Source organism: Hordeum vulgare, chromosome 2H, assembly GCF_904849725.1.
Source record: "Hordeum vulgare subsp. vulgare chromosome 2H, MorexV3_pseudomolecules_assembly, whole genome shotgun sequence".
Lineage (NCBI taxonomy): Eukaryota > Viridiplantae > Streptophyta > Magnoliopsida > Poales > Poaceae > Hordeum > Hordeum vulgare.
The window spans coordinates 33,731,623-33,752,613 of record NC_058519.1 but is presented as its reverse complement, the minus strand read 5'-3'; the positions used below and the strand labels follow the sequence as shown (position 1 = coordinate 33,752,613).

Below are 20,991 nucleotides of genomic sequence, written 5' to 3'. Positions count from 1 at the left end.
CGGGAAAATAAACTAGCGGCAATTCCTACACGCAAAAATACCTATGACCGCTCTAAAATACACGGAAAAATAGTTCCTAAAACATGGGCATTTCTAATATGGCCTACGAGCAATCCGGACTTGCGCGAAAATTAAATACGGGATGTATCCTATTAAAACAGCACGTTATTCTAGGCATCCGGCACGTTAAACGATGTCAAACAACTATGCAAGTTGCCCCAACGTATTCTACGCGAGAAACTACATGGAAACCATATCTAAATCATCGCAATCCGAATTACGGTTAAAAAGTTACGGGCGTTTATATATACGTCTATATATGGAATTTAATTAAACCTGAAAATTCCTAATTCACTAACGGGCCTAACAGAGAGGGCGCGACCACTATCTGACGCCTAGTGCGCGAAATAGACAGGAAAGGGGGGAATTCACCTGAGTGGGCCTCGGGCCCATGACGGCGGGGAGGAGGAGAGGAGGAACTCGGGTGGCTCCGAGCTGGGCCGGATCTGGCCTCGCCAGACCAGGGGCGAGCTGGGCCGGCTTCGCGCGGCTGCTGCGTGGCCCACCTATGCCTAGGGCACGGGGCGACGCGTTTGTCTGCTCGCCCTCCCTATCTGGTCCGGCCTGCGGCGGCGGCGGCGGATCCGGGAGACCCCGATGGAACGACGCCGGGCGGCGGCTGCCGGCGGTCTCCACGGCGGCGCAGGGACCCGGCGAGGTACCCCCAACCGGCGGCGAGCTCGGGAAGGAGGAGGCGCGACTGCTGCAGCGCTCGGGTCGGCGGGAGGTTGAAAGCGGCGGCTACAACTCCGGCCGGCTCAGGCGAAGCGGTGCTCCGGCGAGCTGGTGGCATGCGGGAGGGAGCTCCGGCAAGGGCTCGCTAGGGCGGCTTCACGGGGAAGCCAGCACGAGGAGGCCGATGGCCTGCCATGGAGGTGCTCGGGAGGAGCTGCGGGAGCCTCGGGGGCAGATGGGCTCGGGCGGGCCCAACGCGGGCTCCGTGGCCCGGCGGCTGGAGGTGGGAGAGAGAGGCTGCTCGGGGAGATGGCGGCTAGGGTAAACGAGGCAGGGGGCTGTTGTCTAGAAATAGTCACGGGGGGTCTATATATAGACAAACGGGGGGCTAGGGTTATCCGAATTCGGCCCCGTTTTCGCCCACGCGATCGGAATCGTACGAACTCGAACGCGGGGTCGGCTAAGTGAATGTGTAGAGTAGGCTAGCCGGGGAAGAGAGGGAAACGGTGCGGCGCTACAATGCGATTTTAAAACACCGAAAAACGTCCGACGGTAGACCGAATACGGTGCCACTACGGTCGACCGTTCGGGTACCAGACGGTCTCCGATTGCGACGAAACTTGACAGGTGGCCTACCTATATAAAAATAATATCGCACGACAAATTCCAGCTCAATCGGAGAAAGTTTTATGCACACTTTAAAAACAGGGTTTTGACGATGCCGCGGGCGCGTGCGTGTGCGGTCGGGCTCAGAACGGACAACGACGAGAACCGGAAACTAACAACGAATGCAAGTTTTGAAAACTGGCGGCAACGGAGATGACGATGCAATGCAGATGATGTGCATGATGCGATGATGATGCGACAAAAGAAAATAGACACACGGCGAAAACGGAATAGAAGGGGAATCTTCTGGAACGCCGGCATCGGGCTATCACACAACTAGGAAGGATGCGAAGAGGGCTTTTGAAGTGCTGCAAGCGCGTTGGGGAAATCTTTGTTGGGCTGCAATGATGTGGGAACAAAAAACTTTGTGGCAGCTGATGACATGTGTTATTTTGCACAATATGATCGTCGAGGATGAGGGTGATGGTGTAGCCCAAACCAAATGATTTTGAAGCACGTGAAGAACAAGTTAAAATCCCTGAAGATCAAAATGCAATTCATCTTATGAATTTTCTGCAGATGCATCAAAATCTCCGAGATCATCACGTGAACACGCAACTACTCATTGATCCGGTGGACCATATGTGGACCCACAATGAAAATCAAAGAGCAGATGGCTGATTGTGCGCTTGATGTAAACACTTTTTATGTTCGGTATCAATATTTGTTTTACGTGCGACATTTAGTATCGAGTGATCCACGTGCATGGCTTTGCATGGATTTGAGAGTCCGGATATGAGGTATGTTAATGCATGGTGCGAAATATGAGGGGTGTCCGAATGCGTCCGCGGGCGTATAGGGTGCCGGATTTGACCAGTCTGACTGTAGATGCTCTTAGGATGGAAACTAAACAGGCCCATAACCTGTCACTCGTAGGCACGTTCGCGGACGTATAAGAGATCGAATTTGCGTAGTCTGACTCTATAGTCATAGGATGGAAATCAAACAGGCCCATAGCCCTTCACGTTTTTGCCATGACAAGTGTGCCCCAGGTGGTTTGCTTGAGAGGTGAATGCGTGTGGTGGTACTATACTAGTGCTCACTAGTGGGGACGGGGCCTTTAGCCCCGGCCCGTAAGGGGCTTCAGATCCGCTGCATAGTTGGATGACGGCAACACCGCGTTGATCGGCCGTGTACTTCAGATCAAGCCCCAAGAACTTCTCATGATCCGCTGCGTGGTCAAACCATCGTTCCTTCAACTGTTGAAGAAAAAACGGCACCTCCCTGCTCAGGTTCGTGTACATGACACGGAGCTTGGTCGTGCCATGTGCGAGCACCTCATGAAAGCTAGTTGGCATGGTGGAAGAAGAGAAGGGAAGAAGAGAGAAGAAGAACAGAGAGGGCGACGCGAGAGAGAAGAAGAACAGAGAAATGGCGACTGTACGCTTCGGTTCGTGCTTTTCATCGCCCGAAACGACGCGGGATGCAAACCGTTTGGGCTTTTAGTCTCGGGTTGAGCCACCAACCGGGACTAAAGATGTATACCAAACGGTTGCCACCACTACGGCAGGCCACGTGTTAGGCCTTTAGTCCCGGTTTGAGCCACCAACCGGGACTAAAGAGGTATACCAACGGTCGCCACCACTACGGCAGGCCACGTGTTAGTCATTTAGTCCCGGGTTGAGCCACCAACCGGGACTAAAGGGGGATACGAACGGTTGCCACCACCACTGCCCGCCGCGTAGCCCTTTAGTCCCGGTTTGGAACACGAACCGGGACTAAAGGATCCTTACGGACCGGGACTAAAGCCTCGAGGAAAGCATTGAGAATTGGGGCGACGTGGCCGGGCCTTTAGTCCCAGCCCAGAGGCAGGCCGGGACTAAATGGTCCAGGCCAAAGGCCTGTTTTCTACTAGTGGTTGTTACTAATTTAAAATAGCACTTGACCTGACCATGTAGGTTAGGTTGATGGGGAATGAGGCTAAACACTTTTTGCACGTTAGGATGAGACTTCACAGATTATTCAAACAGAAGTTGGTATTTTGAGTATAGATCTGTCTTATTAGCCAGACTAATCAAATTTAATTAGGTTGATTTTTGGCAAGTTAATAATTGTATAATTTCATTATGTTGTCTGGTGAGTTGTGCTAGTTGTTAACGTGCTTTGGAGGCCAGACTCAGGGGGTTCTTTATTCATTTTTGACGAAAAACTTTGTTTTCACCTCACAAAAAAGTCCAAAAATATGCTTATAACATGTATAGCTCGTACATATGAAGTTCCATGAAAATATATTTCTATGTGGTGCTAACAAAAAAAGGTAAATAGGTTTATAAAAATAGTCCAAAAAATGAGCCAGGATTTTTCTTTTCGTGCATGTTTCAAAATAATATACTACTCCCTCCATATCATAATATAAAATCGATTTTCACACTATGCTCTTATATTATGGAACAGAGGGAGTAATACTTAATAAAACTTTGCCCACCACATACATCTGAAGACCATTTTTGGACTTTCTGGAAGTGTGCTTACAAATTTCTCTAACAGTGTAATATATCCTTAATCTAAGGCCCTGTTTGAAACCACTTGGATTATATAATTCAGTTTTTATAATCTAACATGTCTTCAAACAGGACAAATTGTGGTGTAGATTATAAAAACTAGATGGAAGATCATTAAAAACTCACAATCTACTATATCCCAGCTAAAATCAGATTATAGATTGTTAATAATCCATTATTCTTGTAAAGTTGGAGATAATTACATTCCTGCCACCGCCATCCTTCTCTTTAAAAAAACAGAGGACAGACAGGTCATTATGCAATGTAAAACCTGGATTACAGTTTATAAATCCGACCTCCAAACATGATCACCTAGATTATATTTATAAATTAAATTATATAATCTATCTTCATAATCCAGATTATCAATATCTATTGTGGTTCTAAACATGGCCTAATTATCTAAAAATGTGTTTACAAATTTCTCTAACAATGCAATCCTTAATCTAACTATCTCAAAGTATGCTTATAAAATTGTCTTTGGTTCTTGTCTCGCCAATGATAACCTACGACTGATAACTATGCTGGCAACACATGCATGTTCATCCAAAACAGCTGTTAGAAGCCTATTCTAATAGTTAGATTCTTTGTTTAATTTTAGCTTTGTCTTTTTTTTTCTTTGCGGAGAACAATTTTAGCTTTGTCTGATTGGATACACGGGCTGGCCGAGCCATACGGAGGGCAGGAGTTGGGAATACCAGGCCGGCTTGAATCCTAAGAGCGTAAAAATCGTTTTTACAGTATGAAATTATTTCAGACAGAATAGACTTCGTAAATAAAATTATATTTCATCGTAGCTTTTTTTTTCTTTTTTTCTTCCGACCCAGCGAGCTGTCTCTGGCCACGGCGTGCCTCACCCTGGCGCCCAGGCATCGCCCGCCTCGCCCCCGCCTTGTCCTGGCGCCGCCCGTTCTCGGCTATGCATGCAGTGGAGTAGCCGTGCGTCGCCCGCCCCTGATTGAGCTCAGCACTGCTCGTTCCCAATTGAGCTCGACACTGTCCGTCGTCGTGCGTACGTTCCTCGTCGTGGCCGCGCGAGCTCCCCCGCCCTGCCCCGCTTTTCTCCGGTGCCGCCCCGCCCTAATTCAGGTAGTCGGTGCCTGCTCCATCCTGTCCATGGACGGCCTCGTCTTGGCAGTGGAGGTCGAGCTGGCCGCAATTCGGACCGGCGACGGCAAATTCCGGCGTGCGGTGGCTTCTTCCATCATGCGGCGATGGATTCCGGTGAGTTTCATGTAGATTCGGGTCAGTTCCGTGGCAGCGCGTTTGCTCCGATAAAGTTTGACCAGTTTACGGGTTGAACTGTATACTGTCTTCAAAATTGCATATACTAAATTTTCGCGGATGAATTTATCGTGCCCCTTAAAAAATTTACAGGGTTTGCTCCGTCCCATTTTTTCAATCAAAACTGTAAACACCTTATTTTTTATGAATTTAATTAATTTACGGGGTCTGCTATAGATGCTTTAAGCACATGCGAATCCTAAGGCCGTATATGAGCCTCGTCCTCTTCTTGTCATTTCCAGGGAAATAGAGGTCAATGTGTGTATGTATGGATGTGAGCTCTGCACGGGCGAACCCATTGACGGTATCCAAATGGCGGTCGCATGTAGCAGACACAGACACCGTAGGACGCACCAAGTGTCACTTGAAATGTTAATTAACAGTGACATGCACAGATACTACTCCCTCCGTTTCGAAATACAAGACCTTTTAGAAATTACATTAAGAGACTACATACGAAGCAAAATGAGTGAATCTACATTTTAAAATATGTCTATGTACATCCATATGTAGTTTATAGTGCAATATCTAAAAGGTCTTATATTTAGGAACGGAGGGAGTAGTAGTCAATATAGGAGATGAATCCTAAGAGATGTCACTTGAACCAACCACGCAACAAGAAGGTCACTTGAACCACGGTGATCTTGTCCTCCTTTCACACATGACCGTTCTTTTTCTTTTTTCTCTTTGCGGATACTAGTTGCCATGGAACCAACTTCTGCAATATGCACCAACTTTTGCAATTCCAGGTTATTTTTCTTCTGCCGCTTTGTCTGTTTCTTTAGCTTCATTGATTAAGAGAATGTACGAATAGTAAAAACATAGGAATATTATAGTGTTACAAAAATGTGTGAACAATATTTTTATTTTATTTTCTTATTTCTATGTTTTTTATTTTCTCTATGAAACAAATAGGCCCTTACAATTCAAGGATGATCCATACATGAATACACATAACTGAAAATGCATTCGCTTTCTTTTAATATGCTTATGTCTTTGTTGACAACCTGGTTTTATTAAAAAAATCTAGTCAAAATGAGAAAACTATAAATCTAGTCAAAAAGGGGAAATAGTATAATCTCATTCATCGGGAATTAACAAGTTGCCGGTCGATCTTGCAATTTTAAAATGTATTCGTACACATAAAGTTGTAGATCCATTATTGTATCGCCTCGCTCGGCCTTGCCTTCTATAGTTTGCTCAATAGGTGATCTATATCAGGAAAATAAAGAAGAGGTCAGTATATGACGGTGAGCTGTACGCGGCCAAGCCATTGACGATATCCAAATGCCAATAGTCAAACACCGTATACGTATGAAATGTCACTTAAAATGCTAAAGCATTTACAGTCGAAACTTGCTAATACGGGTCCTCATACACCATGAATGCATCCGAACTCGTTTTATTTGTTACCTTTCATACCCGCATCCCTTATATCCGAACCCTTATATTCGTACAACATATGCAACGCTACGTAAAGAAAGTAGATCAACACAGTTCATCGGATCGGATTGCATCACCGAACAAAAGAAACATAATTCAACGAAGTTCATCGGTATATCCAAACTACAAACTACTTAAACATACTTAATATATAAACAAAATGAGGAAGGGCGAAGAAAATCACCATTTCCTCACCGGTCCTTTCGCCTTTCGGTCGTCCATACGGTTGTGTCCCTCCTCTGAGTAGGTGTCGACGTGCGGTGGAGCGCCGTCGTCGTCATCGTCCTCGTCAAAGCTGCACCGCATGCCGGATAGCCTGCGGAGCAGGCGACCCTCCTCCTTTGCTTGGCGGACCGCTTTCGCCTTCGTCGTCGCCTCTTTCGCTGCCTCGCGCTCCGATAACTGGATGCCAGTCGGGGCGTGTCGACATTCTTGCGGCGAAGGCGGCGCGCATCCGTCTCTGTCGTTGTCAGCGAGCGACGAAGGACGCCCACAAGAGCGCATCCGCGACGTCGACCGGCGCGCTCGTGGCCGAACGCCACGCGTCCAGCGCCTCCCCCCTCTCCCTTGCCCATTGCCACTCGCGACGGGTTACACGTGCCTCGGGCTCCTGCGTCCTCGTACGCCCCGTCCCCGATGCGGGCACAAGGACCCATCGGTGGACGGGCACCGCTTCGAGAGGAGAAAGGTGGTGGAGGTGGGTGACGTACCAAACCTGGAGTGGATCGGCCAGAGTTGCGCGCCTGGCAGGAATGGTCAACGACGTTGACGGCGCTCCGTCAACGGGCGACATGCCTGGAGGAGGAAGATCCACCGCCCTCGAGGCCACTTTGGTCCTGCAGCGACCGGCGCAACGCGATGCAGAGGGCCACCTTCTTCACATCGACGTTCGATCTGTCGGAGCTGCTTCCGTCGCCGTCGATCGGATCGAAGGGTGGGGGAATGGAAGTGGAGTGGACGAAGAATGAAATGCCGGATGTCTAGGGCTTTCGGACTGGGGTATTTGCCGGGACCGTGATGGGTCGGGCTGACGTGATGGGTGTGTCCGGACACGCCCGGGCAGCTTCATATCCGCCTCATATTTTTATTGGATATGAGGGTTGCCAGTCAGGCCGGGCGTTTATGGACCGTTTAGAAAATCCGTCTGAATTGATTTTTTCTAACCTAACGACGTGTCGAGATATTTGAGACGGATATAAGATGTCCTCTTCTAGATGCTCTAACAAGAGCGCCATATCCAAACCAATAGTGGACAACTCCCCGGTGCCGCTGGCGCGGTGGCTTCGTGGGAGGCGTGTGGGCTAGCGGAGGTGCTGTGCGTGGGGTTGTGGTGTTGGGAGGTGCTCCGGGCGAAAGCTTGCCGGGCAAGAGCTTGCCGACCGGCGGTGGCGGCGGCTGTGGACGTCGTCTCACCTTCTTGGAGGCACCGTTGAGGAGTTCTCTTCCTACACACCCTCGGATCCAGTTCTTCGGGTGAAAACCTTAGGCCTGGTTGGGCCGGACAACGGCGTCGGCATCGTCGCTTCCTCCTTGGGGGCGTCGTCTTGAAGAGCTTTGGATTTCGATTGCACTCTCCAGGGGCTAGACGCTCGCGACATTGCGGTCGGCTGGGGCGCGTCCGGCAATGTGGATGATCTGCGCGGCTTCTTGTGCGGCAACGATGGCCCCTTCAAGCGGAGAAGGATTTGTTGTTGGGTTCTGGCAGTCGGTCTCGTCCACGTGTTCGAGGGGTCGCCGTGCCTCTTTTGTCTTCTGAAGTCGGAGCTGTTTGAGGGGGATCCTTGCGGTGACAATGACGTGAAGACGGGTGGTCGGTTCTGGCGCTGGCTCGGCGCAGGTCCTGTGCTTTTCTTCCTTCAATGCTCGTCGGCTGAGTCGAAGCTGCCTGGTCGCCGGCGCGTGTGGTGGACTTTTGGCGTTGTCCGACGCAAGCCTCTACGCTTGTCTGCGGTGGAGGCTACATCGGTGGTCGTCGATGGTGAAGTCGGAGTCGCCCTCGCGGAGGCGTGATGACGATGACGTCGGATTACAACCTCGACGGAGCTCTTCCCCTAGGCGGCGTGTGTGCGTTCTTGTGTAGGTTGCCAGGTCGCCCTGTGTGCCTTGTCGTGGCGGGCGTATTGTGACGGTTTTAGTCCGATTTTCCGATTATTAACCGGACAACTCTCTTCGACCTTTTTTAATGAGATCGGTACCTAAGGGACCGCGTTTAAAAAAAAAACTCTCGGTGTGAGATGAATCTGCGAGATGTCACCTGAACCACAATCATACTGTCCGCTTCACACTTGTTCGCTCTTCTCCTTTTTGGTATCAATTGCTATTGAAGCATGAGAGAGATACCAACTTCTTGCCATTCCAGTTTTTCTTTTTTGGTTTCTTTGGTATGGAGGGTACTGAAAATGTGCGAATAGTAAAACCACACGAATGCTTTAGGGGTCCATGTGCAAAACGGGGATTTGTGAAAACACGAGTATTTTATGAACTGAGGGTTTGACTAACGGAAATATGACTCAAATCATAATACAAAAAAAGCATGCTCTAGACCCATTATCACAATCGTAAAAATCATGCTCTAGACTCAAATCAACTTTAAAGCATATGCAAGAAGTAAGGTTAGAGCCTATACAACCCGAACTTGCAAATCCGGTCCCACAAACGCACGCGGACGCGTCCGCTCACTAATCGGGCGTGTCACCTATTTGTTCGTCCGTGTAGTTATCTTTTTATTTTCTTCCTCATATAATCGGTCATTGCACGTGATTGATGGACACAAAGAGAGAGAAAGAAAAGAATGAATAAAGGAAGATAAAAGTGGTCCGAAATGGGGACGTGTCCTATGTGACGAACTAACCGGGCACGTTCAGACGCGTCCGCGAGCCCACATATCCTCCCCATATTTGAGATGGATATGAGGGTTTACGGACATGCCAAACATATGGAGACGATAAGAGGGATCCGGTTAGGTAATTTTTTTCTTCTCTTTCCTGTCCGGTCAGTCTCCGGTCATTGACCAAACGCGTCTGCGGACATATAAGGGCTCATTTCAGGGATCCGGCTGTAGATGCTTTTAGAGCAGATACTGTAAAATTCCGGCGACTATACGGGTTTGGGCAATTTTTTCTGCCAGAGCAGATAGTGTAAACGCGGCCCGGCCCGTAAAACTTCCGCGGTGGCCCGTAAACGCGAGCGCTCGACCGCTATATCTGCGGTTCGACCACTGGATGCGGGTCAAAACTCTATCCATCCGCCGCCGTGAAAAGTTCCCCCACCTCACCGCCAGCGCCTCCAATCCGTCGCCGCGCGCCTCCATTCCGCCGCGTAGCCGCTCCGTTCCACCGCCCTTTGGTGGCCAACTCCGGCGGTCGTAGGAACGACAACCCCGAAAGGGCTCGTTGCGTCAGATCCGACGCCGCTCGAAAGCGCGTCGCCCACCGTTACACGCAGTGGGGCCTGGCGACGCCACCGTTGCTCCTCCGCCACGAGATAAAGGAGTACGTTCGCGCCCGCGGCCGGCTCTTCTCCTGCAGCTCCTCCGAGGCCTTGAGCTCGCGCTTGCGCACCTCCCCCCCCCCCCCCCCCCCCCCCCGCTGAAGAGGGAGCTCGAGGAGCTCGCGTCGGTAAAGATGGAGCTTGAGGAGCCGGAGGCCGAGGCGGTGCCGGGTCCGTCGTCGGACTGGAGGATTTCCTCCCCCCGGCGTAGGCGGACAACCTTTTGCCCGCACTGCTGGTGTGGAGTGCGCGGGAGGCGGAATAAGACGAGCGGCGCCTCCAGAGGGAGGAGGAGATCGACACCGTGCTCTACGAGCAGGGTGGCACGTCGGCCCTTGCCTTCGGCCAAAAGGTGAAGGAGTGGCGTCGTGAAGCGACTGCGCAGGAGCGCATCCGACGACGAGATGACCGAGCGCACTGCGCATCTACTACCGCACGACCTCGACTCCGATGAGCTCGTTTTTGCGTAGTGTGGTAGGATATAGTAGCTCGGTGAGCTTCGATGAGTTCTAGTAGGATAGCTTATCTCTAGCCGCCTCTCCTTTAGTATGTATGATTGTCTAGTATGTATGAACTCTAAATGAAGTGTGTTTCCAAATTTGTTCTGTTCTGCGGCTTCTCCTTTAGTATTATACGGGATCTGTTCTGCGGCACAATATTTCGCCCCGCAAAACCCCAAATCGTTGAACTGTAAAATGTGTTTGCAGATTGCAATTATATAAGGTCTGCTAGAGATGCTCTTAAGTTGTCATTGTGAAAATTATGAGCTTTACGACGTGCATAGTGCATATAAATGCAAAAAATAGAAGGTTGAGTGGATCGTAAGTTTTTTTCCTGAAACCGAAACCAAAGAAAAAAGAAGAAGAAAAGCAATCTCTTTTCTATATACTTTTATTCTGAATCAAATGGATACATTGTGTCAGCAAAGCAAAATTTCGTGTTTTCTATGATTTCCCTCCATTTCTCTATGAATGAAAGAAGCCTTGTTATCCTGTGATGACGCAGACGCGGGTAACGGTACATCACTGAAAATATGACGGCTTTTCCTATTAATGCGCGGATATGTCATCTTAGTTGACCGAGACGTCAATCTTTTATTCTTAAATAGTTGCAACTCACTACCTATTTTTCCTTCTCATGCAACCATGTCGCATCATCAAGGCATACATTTAGTCACAAGTACTTATTTTTTCTCATATAACCATGCCACATCATCAAGTCATGCATGTAGTCATAAGTTATAATATGTGTGCATTAATCTACACATTGTTTCACTAATTTTTCGTTATGGGCATAAGCCGTATATATTTTAGAGTTATACTATAGATCATATTTCAGCTTTTTTACGAATCTTTTGTCGAGATGTTTCATATGAGTTATTTCTTAAAATACAAAACGTGAGCAATTCTAATATTTTTTAGCAATATTTTTTAACACTTATTTATGCATCTGCTTATCATGTTTCCCGCAGCAACGCGCGGAACATCATCTAGTTCTACAAATTTGTCCATCCAGTGTGAAATGGAACACCATTATCTCACTCGACTGTGAATTAACTAATTTGTGAGTTGATTTTACAAGTTTATTCGTACATTTGTATAAAAACCTAGTATTAAAAAAACACGCTCACCCAAGTTGTAACGATTTGTCCATCTAGTATAAGAAAAAGGTTTGTTCTCAAAGTTTGGGTACATATGTGAAACCAACATTGGAATTTTGAAGCATAGCAAAATTTGAAGCAACCGTGATTTGTTGCACCTTCCTTTCTCCTTCCCATGGATCCCACCTTTCCACGCCCCTAAAAGGCCAAACCCTCTCAAGACTTGCAACTCGCCGACGTGGACAGCTAGCGGAACGCAACAAAAGCACGCACGCCATGGTTTCCATCGCTGGAAATTATGATATGATATCCTACACGTTTTAATCAAGAGGCCGAGGCTGAGGCTGGGGATATCGCCGTGCCGGGCGGCTCGTGCATGCTTGACTCTCCGTGCCCAAGCGGAAGCCCCCGTACGTGCCCGTGGCCAGTCAACGGAGTGGTCGATCCAAAGCAAGCCGCTGTCGCTGCTGCTGCTGCTGCGTGTCAGTATCGACAAGTCATCGTATTCGTATGCGCCAACCGGACGAACCTCTCCGGTCGCTTCCCCGGTTCCCCCTATATCCCTTCTTCCTCCTCGTCTCCCACCTCCGTATACTGTGACCTCCTTGCTCCGTACGTCTGGATCAGCTAGCCGGAGCTCCGCACCAGCTAGCCGGCCGGCCATGGGGAACTTCTGCGTGTGCATGGGCGGCTCCGCCAAGTGCGCCAGCGCCTCCACCCCCTTCGAATCAAGTAAGCCGCTCGCCGCCCTCCTCGGCCTCTCTGTTTCTTGCTTTCTACTGGTCGAGAGAGAGGGAGAGAGATCATCGATCATGGGAGGGAGTTAATCGCGTGGATGTGTGTGTGTGGATTGTGTTTCGCTCAGAGGTGAACCCGAGGAGCAGCACCTCCAACTCCAACTCCAACTCCAAGGCGTCGCGCCGGGGTAGCTCCGGCCCGGAGAAGCCGCAGGTGGCGGAGGTGCAGGCGGCGGCGGCGGGGGAGGAGGTGGCGGAGGTGCCGGCGTCGCTCAAGTCGTTCAGCATGGCGGACCTGCGGGCGGCCACCAAGAACTTCGGATCCACGTCCTACCTCGGGGAGGGCGGGTTCGGGTGCGTGTACAAGGGGTGGATCGACGAGGCCACGCTCGCCCCCGCCAGGCCCGGCGCCACCAACGCCATGATGGTGGCCATCAAGAAGCTCAAGAAGGAGAGCTTCCAGGGCCACCGGGAGTGGCTCACCGAGGTCACCTACCTCGGCGACCTCCACCACGACAACCTCGTCAAGCTCGTCGGCTACTGCTCCGACTCGGACAGCAACAAGCTGCTGGTGTACGAGTACATGCCCCGCGGCAGCCTCGAGAACCACCTGTTCCGGCGGGGCAGCCAGCCGCCGCTGCCCTGGTCCACGCGCGTCGCCGTCGCCGTCGACGTCGCCCGCGGCATCGCCTTCCTCCACTCCCGCGACGTCATCTTCCGGGACCTCAAGTCCTCCAACGTGCTCCTCGGCCCCGACCACCGCGCCAAGCTCTCCGACTTCGGCCTCGCCAGGGCCGGCCCCACCGGCGGCAAGTCCCACGTCTCCACCCGCGTCGTCGGCACCCGCGGCTACGCCGCGCCCGAGTACGTCGCCACCGGCCACCTCTCCGCCAAGAGCGACGTCTACGGCTTCGGGGTCGTGCTGCTGGAGCTCATGACGGGGCGCCGCGCGCTCGACGAGTCCCGCGGCCTGGCGTCGGAGCTGCTGGTGGACTGGGCGATGCCGATGCTCCAAGGGGAGCGGCGCAAGGTGATACGGGTCATGGACACCAGGCTCGGCGGGCAGTACCCCAAGAGGCAGGCGCAGGACATGGCCGCCCTCGCGCTCCGATGCCTCCAGAACGACCCCAAGAGCCGCCCTTCCATGGCCGACGACGTCCTGCCCTCCCTCCAGCTGCTCCTCCAGCCAACCACCGCCGCCAAGTCCTCCTCCTCCTCCTCCTCCTTGACGACGACGTCCTCCAGATCGCCGGCCACGACCATGACGACGCCGGTGCAAAGAGGCCACCGTCGTCACCATCGCTAGCTAGCCAGCTGGGAAGAGACTATGTTCATTTAATTATTGTGTTCAATTAGTGTGTTCATCTGTGCAGCAATAGAATAGAATTTCTAGATTGGAAATTGGACATCTTTTTCTTTCTCGTTTCCGCCGTTTGGAATATTTTTCTTTTTCGAAATGGCCGTTGGCCGTTTGGAATATTGGACACACGAACATATGTTGGAATTTTTTTGTTAAGAGCTTGTAAAACAATCTTATGAGAGAGAGAAAGTAGTATATTGGAAGTACACCCTCCGATAAATTAATATAAAAATATTTAAAACATTAATTCAATAATCTAAACGTTTTTATATTAAAGCTCCGGACTGCACAGAGATTGGTGACGGCGACCATCCATTGACTCGGTGTAGCCGTGCACACATCACTAGCTTGCAAATTACAAATTTATCGCCATGCTGACCAATTAACACTTCCTAGCCCCATATCCAAAATAGATATCGATTTTTTATATATATTTAAAAAAAGAAAGAGGGTTACCTCCGGCCTCTGCATCAGCACGATGCATACGACCCCTAAAAAATGTCGATGCAGTAAACAAAAAGTTCATCTCGTGGTGCGCAAGAGGGTCTGAACCACCGATTTGTTTCGCCAAACGCGGATTTCCTATAATGAGCCTACGTCCTTTGCTCAGTCACGCTGAAGATATTGAGCGCACCCCTCCTAGTCGGATGCTCAATCCCTAACATCGTCCCAAAGTCATTTTTACATAGCTACCGGTGATCTTGTCACCAATGAGTTGCTGCTATATATAAAGTTGTAGGATCACATGCATGTACTCTCTTGGTCCCAAAAAGTTTGTTTTAGATTTTTTTTAGATATGAATGTATCTAATCACGTTTTAATATTTAGATACAATCATTTATAGACAAATCTAAAACAAGAATTCTAGGACGCAGGAAGCATATATAAAAGTATTTAGTGCAAGGTATCTCTTGTATTTTGATTTTAGTCAAATAAATGTAAGATAGTGCAGTACTTTTTTAACAAATGTGGTAGGCATGCATGCAACACCTCTCCTCTCTCTCTCTCTCTCTCTCTCTCTCTCTCTCCCCGACATATTCATGCATTTTATCTTTGTTTTAGATTGTAGATGCCAAATATCTTCAATAGTAGTTTTCTATTTTTTTTTTATATATTCAAATTCCTAAACACATGATCGTCGGAACAAGACCAATCTTGAATATATTTGAACTAGTTTAATTTTTGCAATTTCAATCATACCAAAAATTTAATTTCACCCAATACAATTTTTTTTTAAATATTGAAACCACTTTTCTGTAGAAACAAAACATACATATGAAACATATTTCAGTGTGACATATGTGAAACTTGTTATTTTTAAAATGCATGAAATATTGTTTTGAAACTAGTGAAATTCTTTTTTTAAAATAAGTGAAAATGGTTATTTTTAAAATGCATGAAAATATTGTTTTGAAACTAGTGAAACATGTCTTATGAAGTGAGTAAAATTACTTTTGGAAATAATTGAAATATGTTTTTTGAAACAATTGAAATCAGTAAATAAAAATGACTGAAATCAAGTTTTCTTTTTTGGAAAAACGTGTGAAATTGGTATCTTAAGGACTGAAATAAGTTTTTTGAAATGAGTAAAATTATATTCTGAAATGAGCGAAGTGAGTTTTATGCAACAATGAAAATGGTTATTTGTAAAATGCATGAAAATATTGTTTTGAAACTAGTGAAACATGTTTTATGAAGTGAGTGAAATACTTTTGGAAATAACTGAAATATGTTTTTTGAGACAATTGAAATCAGTAAATAAAAATGACCGAAATCAAGTTTTCTTTTTTGGCAAAACGTGTTGAAATCAGTATCTTAAGGATTGAAATGAGTAAAATTATATTCTGAAATGAGCGAACTGGGTTTTATGCAACAATTTAGGTGTATTTTGTTAATATGTGAAACTTGTTATTTCAGGTATGTGAAATGGATTGTTTCATCTGTAACACCGATTATTTCAAATATATGAAATATCTTATCAAAGTGAAACAATTTTATGCTTTATTAAAATCATTTTAAAGATAACTGAAATACATAAAATAAAAAAGCAGTTCAAATATATCCAAGATTGATCTTGTTCTGAAGGTATTGTCACCACGATTCCAAATATATAAGAGGTTTCAAGAGTGGACATTTCATTTAACAGATATCGGTCATTCAAAATATAAGGATGAAATAAAATGCAACATTTTTGCTTGGGGAGAGAGAACACATGCTCCGTCCCTGTCTTCTCACTCACGCTCTCTCATAGCTAAAGCTGCCACAATCACATGCACTAGTATATCTGTTTCTCTACAGTTCGTATTGCCTAGCAAAATAGTTTTACTTTATACACAAAAGGTTGGCACGAATCTCAAAGGAAGCAAGTGAACGGGCGATCTTCCACCGGTAGGTACCGGCGTCGGTAGAAAGAACTATTTTGCTAACATCATATGGAGCAAATCGCTTGGCTAGGCCGGCCTCTTTGCAGCCTCCCTCGACATTCATGCCCCTCTCTTGGATCTTGGATAGAAGTGGCATCCTAATCGCTGAGAAAAATAAGTTGACTAGTATGTTCATTCTAGTCACTTGGTCCATGTGAAAAGAACACAACGGCATAGTGTTTGAGAATTGGTTCAACTAGCTCGATCTTGTTATAGAGCTTGATGCCTTTTACCGGTACAAGGCTAGGGCTAGGAACATCTCTAGCAGACCCCGTATAATGCCCTCATTCATAAAATAACTGTTAAAATATGGATAGATGCAAAAAAAGATGTCCGACAAGACCCTGCAAACGTCTCCGATCTGTAAAAGTTTTTTGCAAAATGTGGCAAAATACCCACCCCAACCCGAAAAAACGCATGTTCTCCCCCTCGCCCCGTTGGTCCCTGTATATATCGGGAGCGGTTGGTGGATGGGACATTTCAACCCGTGCTTTTTCCCCACCCACCGTCGTCGGGCTATCGCCTTCGATTCCGGCCATATCAGCCGTCAGGATCACGCCGGTGGGTCGCGACATGTCCGAGATTGACCTCCTTCACTCCCTCGTGCTTCGTTTGGCCGAAAAGCTGCAGATCGGCGGCTTGTTTGTCGCGGCCACCGGATTTGGCATTTCCGGCCACCGACGGCTGCGCCAAGCCATGGATTGGTTGGGGAGCACCCATCATAGCCCCGGCAAAGCGCCAGCGCCGCATGTAGGTATTGGTTCGGCCTCTAGTAGCCATCGTCGGTTTGCCGGCAAGGACTCTTCCGGCTGTCACCCGGGCTCAGTGCTCGCGCAGCGGCTCACCGGCTTGACGATGTCGCTCATAGAGTGCGACAACTGCACAGAGACAGTGTTGCGGCTCACATCTAGCACGCGGCAACACCTCGAATGAGTATTCTTTAAATGCAATATCGACGGGGTATGTTCTTCTTTTTGTTCGGCTTTGTCAACTTATTTGGTTAAATTTCGGTAGCTTATTGAGGTGTTCGTGTGTGTAGGAAGGTGGATGCTCATTTTGATATCGGGAAGAAGAACACATCGATTTATTGATAGAAAGAAACTTAATAGATGTTTGTGCACTCCTTAGCATAATTGAGACTAATGATGCGTTTGCATGTGCAATTAGAAAAGAAATTAAAGGGGAAGCAACATCTAATTCTTTAGAATCAAAGCCGAAGAATGAAGAATGTAAGATCAAAAATCCGCAGATCAACAATAAATACATAGAGAAGATGTTGGTCCAACTAGTGGAAGCAGTTACGGAAGTTGGATATCTTCTAAAATGCCTAATTGTGATTCTTGTTTTTTTGGTCTTGTTATTATAGAAAATATTTGATAAATTATTATGTATCCAATGCCTTTAAAGCAAATAAAGAAGCAAATAAATGTGTTTTCATCCTCGAAATTGGAAGGCAAATAACTGATTTACGGGCCGACGGCTAAGCAGACCCCCAAAATGAACCCGTATAAAAGATATTATGTCAATAAAATAAAATAAAAAAAACAAATAAAAGGATATTATACGAAAAACTGCAAGTGGGTGCATCAGGGCTATGGGATTTGAGAGGTAGAGGCTTGCTGGGGAAGATGAAAATAGGGGGGAGAGAGAGGACATCAGAGGGGATTGGCTGGTTGAAGGAGACGAGTCGCGGCGTTTCCACACGATAAGACTCGATTGGTGGGACAGCGTAGCGGTGCGTGAGACGCGTGGCTGTCAACCGAGGCAATTTACACGAACGGTATATCAGCCGGTTGATTTAGAGCTTTTCCTTTTTTTTAGAAAATGCAACCCTGAATTATTAATTGTGAGCTTCCAGCCCTTTCCGCCAAAAAAAATCCCCCCAAAAATATACTCGCAAAAACAGAAGGTAATCACCACGTTACTGGCCCGGCCCATCAGCGTAAACGTTTCAGTCGGCGCGTTGCCGACGTTCTGCTCGTCTCCGTCATATCGCTAAAACAGGATTATAATTCCTGTAAGAGCATCTCCAACAGCAGTGCTTCGCGCCGCGCCCAAAAAATGTGTTTTTCGCGCGCGCTTCGGCTGGTTTAGCGCGGGGATAGGCGCTGGCTCCAACGGCCGCGCTATAATGCAGCAGCGCCCAAAAATACAGCGCGCGCAGCACACACAAACCACATATACATTTCAAAAAATAGGAGAAAAAATGATCAAATAAACAAAATAAATCAACAATAAATAGTCATTACAACTCAAACAAATAGTAAATAGTAACCGGTTGACAACATTGATATCATTCAAAGATCCAGGCATTCCAAAGAATGCATGCCAAATCCAAGTCTCCTCATCGGCCACCGCTTCAAGGATTATAGTGAAACCCTTTTTTTGGCCGTGGAATTGTCCATGCTATGCCTTTGGACAATTCTTCCAACTCCAATGCATGCAATCTATTGAGCCAAGCATGCCAGGAAAGCCGCGAGCCTTGTTCATCGCCAATAGCCTTGCGACATCTTCAACAGTGGGAGATCTCAAATACTCCTCGCCAAACACTTGCACAATTCCCACTGCAAAGCGCTTGACACACATGATGGCTTGGCTCTCACCCATAGGCAAGTGATCATCAACTAGATCAGCCGGGATACCGTATGCCAACATACGCAAAGCGGCTGTCACCTTCGGAAAGGTGTTATGCCCGAGCTCTCCGTCAGCATTCCTCCTTTGCTGGAAAAACTGGTCATGGCTCACTAGTTTCTCTGCAATGCGCTTGAACAAGTCGGTGGTCATCCTAAACCGGCGACGAAAATACGACTCCGGGTATGTGGGATTCTCCACGAAATAGTTCTTCATCAATCTGTTATGGGCATCAATCCTATCTCTCCAAATTTTCTCCCGACCCATAACCGAACCACCGTGCTTCGGTTTTTTATTGATATGCATAGCTAGGATCATTGCAAGATCCTCCTCCTCTTCCGTATCAAATTCTTCTTCGGAAGAATCATACGACGAACTCATCTACAATGTTCAATACTATACTATAAAAACTACAATTCAAAACGTGCACCAAATTCATAAATTTGAGCAATACATACCTTGTAGGCGTTTTGTCGAACACCTTGCGGGCGCGCTGCGGCAGCGAGCGCTCGGGCGCTGTTCCTCGGACGACGGAGGCGCGCGAGGGCCGGCGGGACTAGGAGGGGGTGGGGCGGAAGCGCGGCGACGCGGGGAGGCCGGGGAAGCGCCTGTACGGTCGCCGGGGGGTGCGGCCGGCGGCGGCAGCGAAGATAGGCCGGAGAAGTGCCTGAACGGTCGTCGGGGGGCGCGGGCGGCGACGGCGGCGCGGGGATAGGCCGGGGAAGCGCCTGAACGGTCGCCGGTGGGCGCGAGCGGCGGCGGCGGCGCGGCCGGATGGGGGTGGAAGTGCGGAGCGAGCGCGAGAGAGTCGAGCGCGCGGGATCCACTAGTGGAAAACGGGCCTTTGGCCGGGACCCTTTAGTCCCGGCCTGCCTCTGGGCCGGGACTAAAGGCCCGGCCACGTCGCCCCAATTCTCAATGCCTCCCTCGAGGCTTTAGTCCCGGCCCGTAAGGAGCCTTTAGTCCCGGTTCGTGTCCCAAATCGGGACTAAAGGGCTACGCGGTGGGCAGCCCGCATGTGCGCCACCTTTAGTCCCGGTTTGTGTCTCAACCCCCCTCTCCCCTCTTCCTTGCATTTTTCTTGGATGGAGGATTGTGGGTGGGTGCTAGCTCTCCACTTTTTTTTATGCACTAGGGGTGTTTGTTGAAATGTGTGTTAGAGCGATGCCGCTTCAGTTCATCGAACAGAACTACGATATGAGATGCCTGAGCCACGCTTAAACCTCTTCCTCTTTATTTCTACTTATTCTAAAAGGTTAGCAACTATATTTCCTTGTTTAGACCATGCGGTACTAATTTTTAGGATCGTGATTGTATTTGATATACTGTGTATAACACAGATGAGCCATCCATGGATGTACGGTGATCGTCGCACAACAGCTTACAGAGAAGGCATGCATTCTTTTCGAGATGCAGCCGATGCGAACAAGCATGGTGGTGGCTATATGTTTTGTCCATGTGTTGAATGTCGGAATGAGAAGGATTACACTTCCTCAAGAGTCATTCAGAGCCACCTGCTTCGGTCCGGTTTTATGTCGGGCTATAATGTTTGGACCAAGCACGGAGAAAGAGGGGTTATGATGGAAGACGACGATGAAGAAGAAGAGAACGATGATGACAACTACCGATCTATGTTCCCTGAGTATGCTGATACCGCAATGGAAGACAATGAAGAAGAAGATCAGGATGAAGAACGGGAACCAGATGAGCCCGCTGATGATCTTGGCCGGGTCATTTCTGATGCACGGCGAGGTTGCGACACAGAAAAGGAGAGGTTGCAGTTCGAGCAGATGTTACAGGACCACAACAAATTGTTGTACCCAACTTGTGAAGATGGCCAGAAGAAGCTGGGTAGCACACTGGAATTGCTGAAGTGGAAGGCAGAGACCGGTGTGACTCACTCGTCATTCGAAAAGTTGCTGGTACTGATGAAGAAGATGCTTCCAAGAAAGAACGAATTGCCCGCCAGCACGTACGCAGCAAAGAAGCTTGTCTGCCCTCTAGGATTAGACGTGCAGAAGATACATGCATGCCCTAATGACTGCATCCTCTACCGCGGTGAGAAGTACGAGAATATGGATAAATGCCCGGTATGCACTGCATTGCGGTATAAGATCAGAAA

General features: G+C 48.3%; 1 protein-coding gene across 1 annotated transcript; it reads left to right on the top strand.

Moving 5' to 3' along the window:
• Positions 1-12,163: 12,163 nt before the first annotated feature.
• On the top strand, positions 12,164-14,021 carry LOC123429421 (probable serine/threonine-protein kinase PBL18). Its single transcript, XM_045113455.1, has 2 exons — positions 12,164-12,450; positions 12,584-14,021. Exons 1-2 carry the CDS (start codon positions 12,381-12,383, stop codon positions 13,759-13,761), a joined length of 1,248 nt encoding a protein of 415 aa, XP_044969390.1. The 5' UTR covers positions 12,164-12,380; the 3' UTR covers positions 13,762-14,021.
• The last annotated feature ends 6,970 nt before the right edge of the window (positions 14,022-20,991 follow it).

What these genes read in the sequence shown, in the direction of transcription:
- LOC123429421 (XM_045113455.1), top strand. Translation starts at nt 12,381, where the DNA reads ATGGGGAACTTCTGCGTGTGCATGGGCGGCTCCGCCAAGTGCGCCAGC. An exon ending in CTCCACCCCCTTCGAATCAA is followed by an intron (nt 12,451 to 12,583) that starts GTAAGCCGCTCG and finishes TGTTTCGCTCAG; the next exon opens with AGGTGAACCCGAGGAGCAGC.